At 37.9% G+C, this 17696-nt stretch overlaps 1 protein-coding gene across 1 annotated transcript; it reads right to left on the reverse strand.

Moving 5' to 3' along the window:
• Positions 1-257: 257 nt before the first annotated feature.
• On the reverse strand, positions 258-4385 carry LOC107804722 (ABC transporter G family member 11). Its single transcript, XM_016628653.2, has 10 exons — positions 3448-4385; positions 3013-3302; positions 2744-2915; positions 2516-2638; positions 2057-2185; positions 1771-1965; positions 1425-1511; positions 1043-1315; positions 834-941; positions 258-738 (listed from the first exon to the last, which is right to left on the reverse strand). The coding sequence occupies exons 1-10, from the start codon at positions 3850-3852 to the stop codon at positions 385-387; spliced, it is 2136 nt and encodes a 711-aa protein (XP_016484139.1). The 5' UTR covers positions 3853-4385; the 3' UTR covers positions 258-384.
• Positions 4386-17696: the final 13311 nt, after the last annotated feature.

A 17696-nucleotide genomic window follows, 5' to 3' on the forward strand; every position in this document is an offset into this window, starting at 1 on the left:
CGTATTAAAACTTGAAAACAATAGTAAATGATACTTAAAACTTTTTTTTTTTTTCAAAGTTGAATTGTTTGACCAAATTTATAGAATAAGAAGAAAAAAAAAAAGAAAAAGAATCACACCTATTTGACATACAAAATATGCACTTTCTCTTGCATAAACAATAGTAATAGAAAAGGAGAAGAAAAAAAAGCAACATTTGGCAGTTGATAATCTCATACTAGCACATATTTAAAGCACCAAGTTGAAGAATGGTTAAGTTTGGAAAAAAAAATAAAAAAATACCATCACCTCGTATATAATTTGATACAAATTTTTGTAGTAACGAATAATAAGCCTTCATTTTTTGACTTTATTAGTTAACATTGCTATGCCTCACTTAACCTATTAACGATTGCTATTTGGTCCATGGTTATTTCCCACATAGGCCCTAAGAGAGGGAGATTGAGTGAGACCATATGGAGCAATAGTCTGTTTTTGATTCCCATTTTTCTGCTGCATTTTTCTTCTGGCAATGTAACCTCTGATCCAAGGCGTGACATCCTCGTTGATTTTGATCATGATAAAGAAGATGATTCGATAGGTGATTATCATGACGAAGATGACACTTACGTCTATCCATTTTGATCTGTTCAGATCAATCTGGAATATCTGCTCTAGTATGAATTCACCTGGAATCTTTGGAAGATCAGGACTCGAGTTATCAAACACCAACCCCATCAAATCGTTTTGATATTGCCCCTGCACCATCCACCATTTGGTTAACACAAATAAGACGTGCAATGTACAGATAATTCTGTCAATGTATAGAAGTCGAACTGAATTCGTAGTCTTACCTGTAGTGCCCAAAAGTGGAAACTGAGGTAAGACATTGGGTAACGCCAGAAAGGCTTTGGAATGTCGTTTGGGAGTCTAAAGTATCCAGAGACAAGCATAAATATTCCCTAGCATCAAGAGGAAAACAGAACAAAAAGTTAATTAAGAATGTTGGAAATGGTTGTAATTTTGGACTAATTGAAGGGAAACTAATGAAGTTTTTTAGTACCTGAATGCCAGCACCTATAATGATACCCATGAGGAAATTAGGGACAATACTAGCTATGACCATCATCAAACTTTCGACAACAGTGACACTGGCATAGAGGCACACAACAAAGAACAAATAGTGTGTGAAACCCGGGTGTAAACGGACCATGAAATAGCATACAGTGCCTGAGAGGAACGTGATTAATATCAGGAATGGCATCGCGGATAAGGTGTTGCTCACGACGAATGCAGTAACACCATAATGTCCATTCATCCTCTCTCTTTGAAAAACCTGTTTTCAATGGGGGAAAATGGCTCAAGTTGTTATATATAGTGTGTGTGTGTGTCGAAAAATTGGATAGCTTTTTCAAGATTAGGATACAAGGTACTAACCTGCAAACCTTCATATCTTCAACAAAAGAAGGGAATCCTCCAATTGACATGAATGTCACAAATCCAAAGACGAATGATGCACATGCTCCTCTTGCCTGTTTCATAGCAGTTGAACATATAGCAGAAATGAGGTTAATTTCTTCTCATTTATTAACAAAGGAGCAAGTTAAAAAATTTCAACTTTGTGGCTGTGTTTTTTCCCTTTGGATTTAAAAGATTTTTAACATATTGTATTAGACTATTAGGTAACGCGTCTTATTTTCTAGGTTATGTAGGATAACTTGTAGTTATGTTTTAGGCGACCTGAAGCAAAAAAATAAAAATAAAAGTTCCATTATAGGAGAAGGATATTACCAGGATGGAACTGTAACTGGTTCCGACATTAAGATAGATAGTTCCAATGCAGATAGTGACCACTAAGTAGATAACAAGTCTCAACCAGTAATAACCAAAGTCTCTTGACATGTTAACAAAGGAACGTTTGGTTAAGGTGAAGGACTGCATGAAGAAACTAGCCTGACTTCCTCCAGAATCCAGCACTGTTCCTTTCTGTTACACAACAAAATGAATAATTATTTGATAGGAGAAAATGGTTAGATGATGACAGAGTATTGATCAAAGTTGGAACATCAAAACTTACAACTTTTGACATTTCTTCAACCCTTTCGTTAGCTGAGTAACTGTACTGAGAACGACGATAATAGTCAACTAGAGTGCGGATAGCTTCAGCTGTTGTTGTTTTGTCAAGAGGATCCTCATTGGACTCAAACTGATAAGAATCAGAAAATACAAAGACGAAGGAAACAATGCTAATATTGCTTAAAAGTAGCTTACTTTGGTTTAAAGAAACTAAGAATAGGCCACTGGGTTCAAAGAAAGCAGAGCAGAATGGTGCAGATTGTATAGTGTATTAATTATTTTATTGCACATAATCGGAAACAAAAGCATGTGGTACGCATACTTCAATTGTTTCCCTCCGTGAATCAGAGCAACAATAGCAATTAAAAAAACATTTACTAATTTTGTAGAACACTAAGCTAACAATGATTTGGAATTTTTTAAAGGGAAACAAGATGATCAAAGGAAAGAAATTTGATACCCGAAGCTTCATCGACCCTTTTAGAGTTGCCTTAACTTTGTCGAAATCAGAATTGATACAACGTAGGAAATGATCTGATGGGTTTCTGAGAGCAGGACATGGAAACCCAGCTTGTGCAAAGAACTGCAAACACAAACAACTTTTTTTAGGCTAGCAAAAATATTAATAACAATATTGTCGGTATATATAAGTTAAATCACAATAATACGGCGGAAGGAGAAATCTTGCCTCATATGCTTCAGAAGCCTGACCAAAGTAAACTGTTTTGCCTCCAGAAAGTAAATATAATCTGTCAAACAACTCAAATACTTCACTGCTCGGCTGGTGAATCGAAGCTATCACAGTCCTTCCATCTCTGGACAGTCCACGCAACGTCTGTGTAACGAAGAAAGCCGAAGCACTACAGAAAAAAACATTTAGTAAGTTCATTTCAAATGTTATCCATAGATCTATTTACTGAACAAGCAAAAAAGAGATAAGCTTTAAAATAATATTACCTGTCAAGACCACTAGTTGGCTCATCAAGAAAGAGCAATCTAGGTCTCATAAGAATCTCAAGTGCAATACTAACTCTCCTTTTTTCACCTCCACTAATACCACGCAAGTGCCAGTTTCCAATAACTGTATCAGCACAATCTTGAAGTCCCATTTCAATAATAGTACTTTCAATCAGCGTCCGTTTCTCCGACCACGGCATCCGATCAGGTAGCCGTAGTTGAGCCGAGTAGGATATTGTCTCCCGAACTGTTAAAGTCCCAATCAACGTATCGTCTTGTGTTACATATGCCTGTACATTAACAAAACATCAGTTTCAACCCAGTAGCTTTTGCTTAAATTGTATCTAAAAATGAGGTATGGGTTCGATGGCAGTTCAGAAACTCATAAACTCTAAATTTTGGCTCTGGTAAAAGAAACAAATAAGATATACTTACAGCGGTGCCAAAAGAAAGATTAGCTTTACGACCATTGAGTAAAATTCGTCCAGAGAGAAAAGCATTTGCGGCAAGACGACCAGATAAGGCATCAAGAAGTGTGGATTTGCCAGAACCAGAAGGACCCATTAAAGCAGTAAAAGTACCAGGTTCAGCATAACCAGTAAGTCCTTCTAAAACATTTTGTGTTTCTCCATTATTAAGAGTAACCATTACAGTCAGATCTTTCCAAGCTAATCTAGCCGAAACATCTCCAATAAACTCTGTGTTTGTTTTTTCTTTCCATAATGTTTCACTTAAAGGACTTAATCCACCTACAACAATACCATGACCTTGTGGTTTACTTGCTTCAATTTCCATCATCACATCATTTGCTGATGTTGTTGATGATGACGAATTCCTCATCCTTCTGTTTTTTTCTACTTAATTCTGTTTTGGACAAGATTTGAGTATACGAAGTAAGAGGACAGAACAGCTAAAAGATATAGAGTATGAAGTAAGAAAGAAACAACAGCTAACAGACAGGCAAGAAATTTTGACTAAAGTTTTGGACTTTTCTTGAATCTGAAAGCAGAAAAACTAAAAGGGAATACTCAATGTAGCATAAGCATGGTCGGTTTTTGATACAAGAAAAAACCAAGAGAGAAACTTCTGAATAATTCTTCTAAATGGGCTGTGCATCTACCCCTACAGAATAGGTATGGACAAGCTGAGGTACTAATCTATTATTTTTGTGTGCTGAATGTGGCAACAAGATGGTGAAATGAATATTGTATGTGTGAAGGGGGAGAGGAAATGAAATTGTAATGAATTTGACTGAAAATGGTTCATGCAAAAAGAAAAAGGGGATATGGGAATTTTTGGTTGGCTTGAATTCTTTCACATCACACTCTCTTCACTGCTTCACATGCCCATAACAACTATCGACCATCCACTTCAATTAAGGGAAGAAGAAATTATTGATATACCTTAATCGTTAAGTATTTTTTACAAAAATAGTGGTGTTAATGTTGATTTGTGCGCTCTTAGATTATTTTTGTTTATCTCCTACCAATACAAGTATTATGTCTTTACATGAGTTTGAACTTTGATCTTCAATTGTATTTTTTTCATTTCATTAACTATTAGGTCAGTGTTATGGATACGTAATGTTTTTTTTAATGGGATGGGATTGGTTTATGAATGATAGAAAAATGGAAGATATTATAATAAAAAATTTGGTGGAATTCAAATTCTACCTCTTAATAAATTTTTGTACTCGACTCCATTCCCAAAGGATAAATAAATAGAAGAAGAAATTGACATTTTCTTATCAATCCATTTTTCTTTTAGTTTTGTGGGCTCATTAAATGGGTACTGGTAGGTGTTAGTTGGGGGTGCATTTATTCCAAACCGACCCAAATAATGACTCTTATTAGTCTTCCTTTTTCCTTTTCCATCGAATATTCAAGGATTAAGTAGTTCAAACAAGGTCATATCATGCTCTAAAATACTTCTGCTACTACAGTATTCTTCAGCTGTCAGCACCGTATGATTAATGAACTTTGCACAAATTATTATATTTAAAAATTTTAATTAAAAAGGATAAAAGGTGTGGTAGCTGCACATTTTGTATAACATGTGCAGAGTATATTTGCTTCGCTTCTTTCTCATTTTTTCTTGAGTCGAGGGTTTATCTGAAATAACATTTTTACCTTCTCAAGGTAGGGAAAAGATTTGCGCATACATTAACCTTCCCAGACCCCACATGTGGAATTACATTGAGTTTTTTTTTATTTTCTTATTTTTTGTTGTTGTTATTGTTGTTGTAGTAGTAGTAGTATATTTGATTCGCGGTTCAATTTTTGTAGGGACCGAGCTAGAGTTAAAGGTACAGGTTCGATCGAACTTATTTTCATTCAAATTTCATATTTATCTTAAAAAATTTATTTAATATGTATCAGTTATTAATTTAAAACCTAATAACTTAAAAGAACTAAATATCGAACATATAAGCTTTAAATACTTACGCGAAGTTTTTGTACTAGGGTTGGTTGAATGGCAGTCTTTAATAGTTGCTGTGTGTCAACGTGTGCTTTCTGGAAGGAAGATGATAAGGGAAGGGCACTAAAAGAGTAGTAAATAAACCTAACAACTTTCATTAAATTATCGATGGGCAGTAGCTATGCTTTAGCTCTATTTGCAACTCTATGGAGTTAATTTGAACATGGAAGTTCTCCACATAGAGTCATTTTCTTTCAACTACAATTACTATTCTGCAGTACGCGCGTGAGTTAAGTTTTATTTACCGAGGGTAGTAAAAATAATTGACACAATTAAATGACTTAAAGCTAACTACAACCTTCTAGTATGTGTTATACTACTAATCATATAAGGTTAATCATTTGAAAAATAGATAATTGACAGCATGTAAGAGTTGGTAAAAAAATTTCTTTTTTGCATCTTTGGGGATAAAACTTAAACTTGTGTATCTACTTTTCTTAGTATGTAGGATTACCGTTACATGCATTGGTGAGAGCCAATATTTTAATTTAAAAGGCGGGGCGTGAGACGAGGCGTTTTACCTCTGATGAGGCGAGACGTAAGCCCAGAGACATGGGGCGTAAGTTCCACGGATCTTTATATTTTACTAATTTTAAGAATTCTAAGATAGTATAAAATAAAAAATAATTATAAAAATTACATTAAAATCAAAAAATTATACTAACAAATAATCTATTTAAAATATTTATAAATTATAATTCAACAATAATATGAAAAGTATGACATATATCATAATATGCAAAGTAGTTGCAACGTCGTTACAACTCAAACATCAAAAGTAGTGTATTCGATGCGAAATCTTATATGTATCTCTTAAGAAGTGATGAATCTTGAAAGAATTTCGATATTATAATTTGATATATTTTTTTAAAATACTCCTTTTATTTAATATGCTTTCTATTTGAAAGAGAATTTATATACAAACATAATTCAAAATTTAAATATGATTCTCTAGCATCATTTATTTTTAAGTTTCAACAAGTTAATAAAGTGACACATAATTCATCATACTATACAATGATATCTAATTATTTGTAAATATTTACTAGCTAATACTGAGCTATTAAATTAATAAGTATTGTATCTCGTAAACGTGAAAAAATAATATTTAGGAAAATAATTATAAAAACAATTATGGACTATTATATAATAAAGACATAACAAAAGTTAAAAAATATCTTATTTTAAATGAAAGATTTAATTAAAATTTACTATCATAGCAATCTTAGTGGATAACGTGCAATAAATTTTATTTTAATTATAGCATAAAATACTCTCAACTTAATGATTTATGATTAAGAAAAAAGTAATTTTGAATAATCAACGATTTATTAAGAAAATTGAGGATTTACAAGGTTAGTTACACACAATTGCATAAAGTTCTATTAGGCGAGCCCAGTACGCTGGGCATTGGGCGTGTCTTAGGCATAAGTCCCGACGGCCGAGGCGTAAGTCTCACGGAACTAAGCCCCACACATAAGCCCAGGAGCGTTTTACGAGTGCTCCATCCCAGGGTGAGTCCCGGGCGAGTCCCAATTCTGCCTTTTAAAACAGAGGTAAGAGGTACTATATATATCCATGAAATAATTAACATGTATACACATTAATTGGAACACTATCGTTAAGAAAAAAAGTTATTTAATTGTACGTACCATTACTACCAATATTGACATGTTGGGAACAATAAAAGAAATAACTGATTAGTCTTTTTTACTGTAGGTATTATTTTTTTCTTTCAAAAAATAATAAAGAAAGAATCATGGTAGCCATTCGGACTGACGAAATTAGTAATATTTGTACATGCTGGTATCTAATGGACCGAGAATAGCAATTATCATATGGTGTAATTTATTATTTCGTTATTATATCAAAAAGGAAATAGGTTCACATAAACTGGAACGGAGGTAGTATAATAATTTGTTGTGGGTACAATAGTACATGCTGACATCTTAACGGAAGAACATGGAGGAGATGGAGCCATGCGCAAGTATATTCATGGGCAAGTTACATATTTGACCGGTCGGTAAAAAATAATTACAATAATTAAATATACAAAAAGGTTATATAAAATATGTATATTATATATCAATAAATAGAAAATATATACTTTATGGGCTATTATTCTTTAGAACAAATATACTAGGTAATTTGCCCGATTTAATTGCCAACTAGTTAGCAAATACATTTGGGCTTTTACATTAGGTTGGGCCAAGGCCATTGTCAGATACTATATTTTTGCCAGGCTCAAACTTACAGATTGGTGCAAAACAGCAAGTAGTATGTACCATTAAATGAGTACATTTCTATTTTGGTCCCCCATATAATATTAAAGTTCTGTTTTATCCCTATCTATGGTCCTCAGTCTATCATGTGTATTACTTCCTCCATCCAATTTATATGCTAATATTTGATTAGGTATAGTGTTTAAAAAAGAACGAAATAATTTTGAAATTTATGATCTAAAATAAAATATAAATATTTATATGATTATAAATAATCTCATTAAGGAAAAAAAATTAAAAATAACACATAATATGAAACAAAGGAGTAGTATGAAGTAGTTGTGCCCGCACCAAAAACTACGTCTAATTTCCTGTTGTTGTTGGCTTCAATGCGAGAGGAAAGATAAGAACTTTAAATAATTCGATATATTCTCCCAATAGGCCTAGTGATTGCACTTTTTTGGTGTAATATTAGTAATTAGTCACTTTTTACCCTTACTATTAGCATTAGCGACGATGTAAAAGTTATTAGATTTTAGCCATTCTATTTAAAGGCGGGTATATTTTGAACAAACTACCCCAACACATTAAACTACTCTAGCAATCGCTAATGAATTTCAAATATTCTACAAGTGAAACTCCGGCATAATATACTAGAGTTCGAAAAATTATGTACATGTGAAACTCAAAATATATGGTACTAGACTTTAGAGCTTTTAAAGATAAAATTCCAACACAATGTACTGAAATTCAAATATTTATAGGTTCAAAATTCAGCAATAATATCTTATTTTGAACTCCATGACACAATCATGGAGTTCGAACTTCCACAAGTTGAAACTCCATGATATTATCCTTGAGTTTAAAAGAGATACTATTGGTGAAAATATTGCTTTTAGGTTCAAATTCCAGCAACAATTACTGGGGTTCAAACCTTTATAGGTTCAAACGCCGACAACGATTACTCGGGTTTGGTCAAATCTTTATAGGTTCAAACCCCAGAAATGATTACTGTGATTTGAATCTTTCATGTTGTTTAAGATATCTTGGTTTGAACTCCAGAAATTATTCTTGGATTTTACACTAGCAAGGGCTAAAAAATCAGGAATAATTTTTGTGGCTACGAACTGCATAATCGATTGCTGGAGTTGTGTTTCATATTTTAGTTGGGGAGAAAAATATCAATTTAGTCAAATCGGTGGCTCTGTTTCCAATGCATTTGAAAATAGAAAAACTTTTAGAAATGACTATTGTTTGGAGGCTTATTGGCGGGTATAACTATAATTTAGCTAATTACATTATGTAGCTACTAATTGCTTGCCATGAGATATATATCACTATATTCAATTTGGCTGTATACACTGCATTCAATTCAGATGTATTCGTTTTTATATATTTTACATTGTATTCAATTTCACTGTATTGAATTCAATTGTATTCAAACAACAAAAAATCAAGAAATAGGGCGTATACCTCTATTAAATTCGGTTGTATATTATATTCAATTTGGCTTTATTCATTCTTAAATATTTTACATTGAATTCAATTTCACTATATTTAATTTGATTGTATTCAAATAATAAAAAATTAAAAAACAGTGATATTCGGATGTATTCAATTTACTGTATTCATTCGTAGTTGCTTTTGTATTTAACTTGGTTATATTTAAACAACAAAAATTTAAAAATACATGATTTGTCACAAAAAATAACCTTTGGAATATATAAATACAGACAAAAATACAAAAAGATAAACTGTATTTGCATTGAAAATAGAATACACTCAAATTTGAGCGTATTTGTACAAAATACAATGTATTTGTATCATTGTATGTGATTCAATAGCAAAGAAGAGAAGAAATTTCGCCGGAGAAAACGTCTTCCGGCCAAGCAAAAACTGTATATATTGTATTAAAACTAAAAAATGGAGGCGAACAAAAATCCGGCAAGATCTGAAAATACACTATCACATTGTATCTACCAAAATTCGGTCAGACGAACAAAAATCCGGTCATGTCACGACCCAATTTCACCTGTAGGTCGTGATGGCGCCCAACACTACAGCTAGGCAAGCCAACTAATAAATTAAGCATACATTGATTAAACTTTTATTCCAAGAAAATAATAAAATACCAACTTCTACCAATGTGTGTGCCAAGACCCGGTGTCACAAGTGAATGAGCATCTAGTAGATTATACAAAACTCCAAATACTGTCTGAAATAAAATAGACAGAATATAAATATCAGAAGAGACACTGGTAGCTGCAGAACGGCTCAGAAAGGCAGCTCACCACTATGCCTCTGGATGACGTGGGTATGTGATGATAGGTCCTCTACTAGTACCTGTCTCAGATCCTGCACAAAAAGTGCAGCAAATGTAGTATGAGTACGTATACAACGTGTACCCAGTAAGTATCAAACCTAATCTCAAAGTGGTAGAGACGAGATGGCCGACTTTGACACTCACTATAGGTCAATAACAATTGAAATAAAACTAGGATATTTAAATCAATGTGATTTACAGAATTTATTTAATCAGCGGAAATAATCAAATTCCTTCAAATGTATCAATTTCAATATATTAATTAAATTCCTTTAATTCAGATAAATTCCAATTTATCAATTAAATCTCATTTACAGGAGTAACAATTAATTCCTTAACAAGCAAGAATAATAATTCATTAAATTTCAAAGATTTTTCAATTTACTAATTAGCTTTACAAGCTGAAATAAATTATTAAAGCATCATGTAATTATTATTATTATTAAGCACGATTTCTGCCGAGGACATACGACCCGATCCAGAGTATCGTGTACACTGCCGAGGGACGTGCGGCGCGATCCATAGATGCATCTATCCTGCCGAGGCGTTCGGCCCGCTCCACAAGAAAGGAGGATATTTTCTTATGTGCCTCCGGAAGGACAGTATATTTGTTATAAGATAAATTTGGGAGGAGAACAATTTCTTTTGACAATTAATTGATTTAAATAGAAATCAAGCCTATGTTATTTCCATCCTTTAATATCTTTATCAAACAATTCACAATATATTCATATATATATGAGATTTCCATCCTTTAATATCGTTATCAAACAATTCACAATATATTCATATATATCAATTAATATTAATTAATTAAAGAATACAATTTACACAAGTAATACATGCTTTGAGTCCTAAACTACCCGGACTTTAGCATTAATAGTAGCTACGCACGGACTCTCGTCACCTCGTGCGTACGTAGCCTCCCATAATTAGCAACAATTATTTAATCTTAATCACCTATGAGGTAATTTCCCCCTCACAAGATTAGACAAGAGACTTACCTCGTCTTGCCCCAATTTAATCCACAATTTTGCCTTTTCCACGATTATCCAACTCCGTCTGGCTCGAATCTAGCCAAAATAATTCGATACAATCACTAAATATTATAGGAATCAATTCTATAAGAAAATACTACATTTTAAAGAAAAGATCCGAAATTAATTAAAAATTTGCCCGCGGGGCCCACATCTCAGAATATGGCGAAAGTTATGAAATCCGACAACCCATTCAATTATGAGTCTAACCATACCAGTTTCACTCCAATCCGACTCCGAATCGATACCGAAATCTCAAAATTTCGTTTCTATGAGATTTCTAAACTTTTCCAAATTTCAATCTCAAAACACTAATTAAATTGTGAAAACAATGATATATTCTTGTATATTGATCAAATCCGAGTTAGAATCACTTACCCCAATGTTTCCCTTGAAAATCTGCCAAAAGTCGTCTCTGCTCAAGCTCAAGTTCGTCAAAAATGGCAAATGAGACGAATGCCCTCTGTTTTTATAACTGCCCAGCAGTTCGGAACTGGGCCTCGATCGCGACATCGAACATGTGCCCTCGATCAGGGCATCGAGGGTTGGGCCTCGATCCTAGACCTCGAGCCATACCTTCGATCATGCCATCGAGCCTTACCTTCGATCGTGACTTCGATCACAGGCTCGAGCCTGGACCTCGATCATGGCCTCGATCAGGGTATCGAGGTTGGGCCTTCGATCATAGCCTCAATCATAGCATCGAGCTTGATCCTTCGATCAGGGCATCGAGCATGGGTCTCGATCCTAGCCCTCGAGCCTTATCTTCGATCATGCCCTCGAGCCTTGCCTTCGATCATGCCCTCGAGCCTTGCCTTATCGAGGTTTCGATACTGAGTCTCGTCCCTGACTTCGACTCAGGCCTCGATCGTGGGCTCGATATCTGGGGCTCGATCTGAGGCTCGATATCTGGGGCTCGATCACAGCCTAGAATATGCAGCAGAAGAGAAAATTGTAGCAGCTTTTTAAGTCCAACTTTTGATCCGTTAACCATCCGAAACTCACCCGAGACCCTCGGGACCTCAACCAAATATACCAACAAGTCCTAAAACATCATACGAACTTAGTCGAACCTCTAAATCACATCAAACAATGCTAAAACCATGAATCATAAAGCTTAATGAAACTAAGAGTTTTCAACTTCTACGTTCAATGTCGGAACCTATCAAATCAACTCCGATTGACCTCAAATTTTACACACAAGTCATAAATTACATAACGGAGCTATGAAAAGTTTCAAAATTGGATTTTGACTCCGGTATCAAAAAGTCAACCCCCCGGTCAAACTTTCAAACTTTAAATTCCTATTTTAGCCATTTCAAGCCTAATTTCACTACGGACTTCCAAATAAAATTCCGATCACGCTCCTAAGTCCAAAATCACCATACGGAGCTGTTGGAATCATCAAAATTCTATTCCGGGGTCGTTTTCTCAAAATGTTGACCGAAGTCAAACTTAGCACTTTAAGGCCAACTTAAGGAACCAAGTGTTCCGGTTTCACCTCAAACACTTCCAAATCCCGAACCAACCATCCCCGCAAGTCATAAATCGTTACAAGCACCTACGGAAAGTTTTATTTTAGGGAACGGGGTTCTAAAAGTTAAAATGACCGGTTGGGTCATTACATTCTCCACCTCTTAAACAAACATTCGTCCTCGAACGGGTTTAGAATTGTACCTGGAGTGCTGAATAAGTGGGGATATCTGCTCTGCATGTCTTCCTCGGCCTCCCAAGTCGCTTCCTCGACTGGTTGGCCCCTCCACTGGACTTTTATTGCAGAAATTCTCTTGGACCTCAACTGGCGAACCTGTTTATCAACAATGGCAATTGGCTCCTCTTCATAACCCAAGCTATCATCTAGCTGAACTGTGCTGAAGTCTAACACATGTGTTAGGTTGGCATGATACTTCCGGAGCATAGATACGTGAAAAACCGGATGAACTCCCGATAGGCTGGGAGGCAAGGCAAGCTCATAAGCAACCTCCCCAACTCGTTTCAACACCTCAAATGGGCCTATAAACCTTGGGCTCAACTTGCCCTTCTTCCCGAATCTCATAATTCCCTTCATCGGCGAAACCTTCAAGAGAACTTTTTCACCTACCATAAATGATATATCACGCACTTTCTGATCCGCGTAACTCTTTTGTCTTGACTGTGCTATACAAAGTTGCTCCTGAATCAACTTTACCTTTTCTAAGGCATCTCTTACCAAATCAGTACCATATAACTTAGCCTCACCTAGCTCAAACCATCCGATAGGTGAACGACATCGCCGACCATATAAAGCCTCAAATGGAGCCATCTCGATGCTGGATTGGTAACTGTTATTATAAGCAAACTCAGCCAAAGGCAGGAAACGATCCCACTGACCTCCAAAGTCAATCACACATGCCCTGAGCATATCCTCCAAAATCTGAACTGTCCTCTCTGACTGTCCATCGGTCTGCGGATGAAAGGCTGTGCTGAGCTCTATATGGGTCCCCAACTCACTCTGTACTGCTCTCCAGAAATGTGAAGTAAACTAATGGCCTCTATCTGATATGATGGAAATTGGCACACCGTGCAACCAAACTATCTCCTGAATATAAATCTGGGCCAACCTCTCTGAAGTATACGTAGTCACAACAGGAATAAAATGTGCCGACTTGGTCAACCTGTCAACAATCACCCAAACTACATCAAACTTCCTCAAGGTCCGCGGCAACCCAACTACAAAATCCATAGTAATTCATTCCCATTTCCACTCTGGTATGGTCATCTGCTGGAGTAGGTCACCTGGCCTTTGATGCTCATATTTAACTTGCTGGAAATTTAGACACCGAGCTACATACTCAACTATGTCCTTTTTCATTCGTCGCCACCAATAATGCTGCCTCAAGTCACGATACATCTTCGTAGCACCTGGATGAATAGAATATCGAGAACTGTGTGCCTCCTCCAGGATCTTTTTCCTCAGTTCATCCACATTAGGAACACACAGACGATCCTGGAGTCGTAGAACACCATCTGCACCAATAGTGACTTCCTTGGCACCACCTCGAAGTACCGTTTCACGAAGAACCACCAGGTGTGGGTCATCATACTGGCGAGCCTTGATCTGTTCAAATAGTGAAGACCGGGCCACAACACATGCAAGAACTCGGCTGGGCTCTGAAATATCCAGCCTCACAAGTCTGTTAGCCAAAGACTGAATATCTGAGGCTAATGGTCTTTCCTCTGCTGAAATGAAAGCCAAACTACCCATACTCTCCGTCTTTCTGCTCAAGGCATCTGCAACCACATTTGCTTTGCCCGGATGATATAAGATAGTAATATCATAATCTTTTAGTAACTCCAGCCATCTGCGCTGCCTCAAATTTAGATCCCTCTCCTTGAACAAATGCTGCAAACTGCGATGATCAGTGTAAACTTCGCAAGACACCCCATAAAGATAATGCCTCCAAATCTTAAGAGCGTGAACAATCGCAGCTAACTCCAAATCATGTACTGGATAATTCTTTTCATGGGGCTTCAGCTGACATGAAGCATATGCAATAACTTGCCCTTCCTGCATCAATACACAACCCAAGCCAACGCGCGAAGCGTCACAATACACTGTATACATCCCCGAACCAGAAGGCAACACTAACACTGGTGTTGTAGTCAATGATGTCTTGAGCTTCTGAAAGCTCACCTCACAATCATCGGACCATCGGAATGGAGCACCCTTCTGGGTTAATTTGGTCAAAGGTGCCGCAATAGATGAAAAACCTTCCACGAACCGACGATAATAACCTGCCAAACCCAGAAAACTCCTGATCTTCGTCACCGAAGGTGGGACGATGCCAATTCTGAACTGCCTCAATCTTTTTGGGATCAACTTTAATACCTTCGCCCGATACGATATGTCCCAAAAATGCTACAGACTCTAGCCAAAACTCACATTTAGAGAACTTAGCATATAACTTTTGTTCCCTCAATGTCTGAAGCACTACTCTCATATGCTGCTCATGCTCCTCCTTACTACGAGAGTAGATCAAAATGTCATCAATGAAGACAATGACAAATGAGTCAATATATGGCCTGAATACCCTGTTCATCAGATCCATAAATGCTGCCGGTGCATTAGTTAAACCAAAAGACATTACCAGAAACTCATAATGACCATATCTAGTACGGAAAGCAGTTTTCGGAACATCTGAATCCCGAATCTTCAACTGATGGTACCCCGACCTCAAGTCGATCTTAGTGAATACCCTAGCACCCTGCAACTGGTCAAATAGATCATCAATACGCGGCAACGGGTACTTGTTCTTAATAGTGACTTTGTTCAATTGGCGATAATAAATACACATCCGCATTGTTCCATTCTTCTTTTTCACAAACAATACTGGTGCACCCCAAGGCGATACACTCGTTCTGACAAACCCTTTGGCTAGTAACTCTTCAAGCTGTTCTTTCAATTCTTTCGGAGCCATACGATACGGTGGGATAGATATAGGCTGGGTATCTGAAGCCAAGTCAATACAGAAATCAATATCACGATCAGGTGGCATACCTAGAAGATCTGACGGAAATACATCGGGAAACTCCCGAACTACAGGCACTGAATCAATAGCAGGAGTCTCTGCAGTAGTATCCCGAACATAGGCTAGATAAGCCAAACAACCCTTTTCAACCATGTGTTGAGCCTTTATAAAAGAAATAACTCGATTAAATGAACTAACAGGCGAACCCTTCCACTCCAGCTTAGGCAATGCTGGAATAGCCAAGGTAACAGTCTTGGCATGACAATCTAGAATAGCATGATATGGAGATAACCAGTCCATACCCAGAATAATTTCAAAATCGGTCATCTCAAGCAATAGGAGATCTGCTCTAGTTTCATAACCACAGAATGTAATAATACAGGACCGGTAGATCCGGTTCACCACAACAGAATCGCCCACAGGAGTGGACACATAAACAAGAGTACTCAAGGACTCACGAGAAACACCCAGGAATAGAGTAAATAGAGATGACACATATGAATACGTAGATCCTGGATCAAATAATACTGAGGCATCCTTGCCACAAACAGAAATAATACCTGTAATCACGGTATCTGAGGCCTCTGCATCTGGTCTAGCCGGAAAAGCATAGAACCGAGCTGGAGCGCCAACTGTCTGGCCTCCGCCTGGCTGACCTCCACCTCTAGGACGGCCCCTACCCACCTGTCCTCCACCTCTGGGTGGTCGGACTACTGGTGGAGCAACTGGTCCGGTAAGCATAGGCTGCTGACCCTGCTGTACTGGTCTACCCCGAAGCCTGGGGCAAAACCTCCGCATGTGACTGGGATCCCCGCACTCGTAACAACTCTTCGGTGCGATGGGCTGCTGACTAAGTGTCTGGCCCTGGGGACCTGAATACCCACTGGGAGGACCCTGAATAGCTGGTGGGCGGTAAGAACTCTCTGGGATAGCACTGAGATAAGGTCGCACTGGAGCACCTCGAGGAGGTGGTGGTGCTGGATATGGGGGTCTGCTGGACTGTCCCCTCACGAACTGACCTCTGCCCCCGGACGGAGCACCTCTGAACTCTCCAGAGTACCTGAACCGCTTATCTCTCATAATCTGCTCTCGGCTCCGCTGACGTACACCCTCAATCCTCCGGGCTATCTCCACAACTCGCTCATAAGAAGTACCCATCTCAACCTCTCGAGCCATAGTAGCCTGAATACTATTATGTAAACCGGCTACAAACCTTCGCACTCTCTCCGCCTCAGTAGGGAGTATCATTAGTGCATGGCGAGATAATTCAAAAAACCTCGCCTCATAATCGGTCACTGACATCTGACCCTGCTGGAGCTGCTCAAACTGAAATCGCAACTCTTCCCTCTGGGAGGGTGGAATATACCTGTCCAAGAAGATGCGGGTGAACCTGTCCCAAGTCATGGGAGGAGAATCAGCTGGTCTCCCAAGAGCATAAGACTGCCACCATCTACGGGCTCTACCCTCTAGCTGAAAAGTAGCGAAATCAACCCCATGGGATTCCAATATCCTCATGTTGTACAGTCTATCCTTGCAACGATCAATGAAATCCTGTGGATCCTCATGTCGCTCACCCCCGAAGACAGGAGGATGTAGTCTAGTCCATCTGTCCAATAGTTTCTGAGGATCGGCGGCTACAGCCGGCCTGGGCTCAGGTGTAGCTGCTGCCACTGGCTGGACTCCACCCACGGGTAATGCACCCTGGGTCTGATATACAGCAGCTGCCTGTCCATGAGCCTGCGCAGTAGGGGTCTGTGCTCCCCCACCCGCCTGAGATGTGGCTGGGTCTGCCGGAAATAAACCAGCCTGAGTCATATTATCCATGAATCGCCGTATACGACCCATAACATCCTGAAATCCCGGTGCAGATGTGAAGTCCACCAGAGCTGGCTCTGCCACAGGCACCTCACCCTGCTCCTCAATAATGGGATTCTCTACTGGATCCACTGGCGGCATAACCGGAATAGTCCTGGGACATCCTCGCCCTCTATCACTCCCTCGGCCTCTGCCTCGGCCTCTAGCAACTAGGGGAGTAGCTCTTCCCTGGTCTGGAATATCATTAGAGCGTGTTCTCACCATCTGTGAGAGAATAAGAGAAGGATATTTAGTACTACAT

This window comes from Nicotiana tabacum, chromosome 4, assembly GCF_000715075.1.
Source record: "Nicotiana tabacum cultivar K326 chromosome 4, ASM71507v2, whole genome shotgun sequence".
Lineage (NCBI taxonomy): Eukaryota > Viridiplantae > Streptophyta > Magnoliopsida > Solanales > Solanaceae > Nicotiana > Nicotiana tabacum.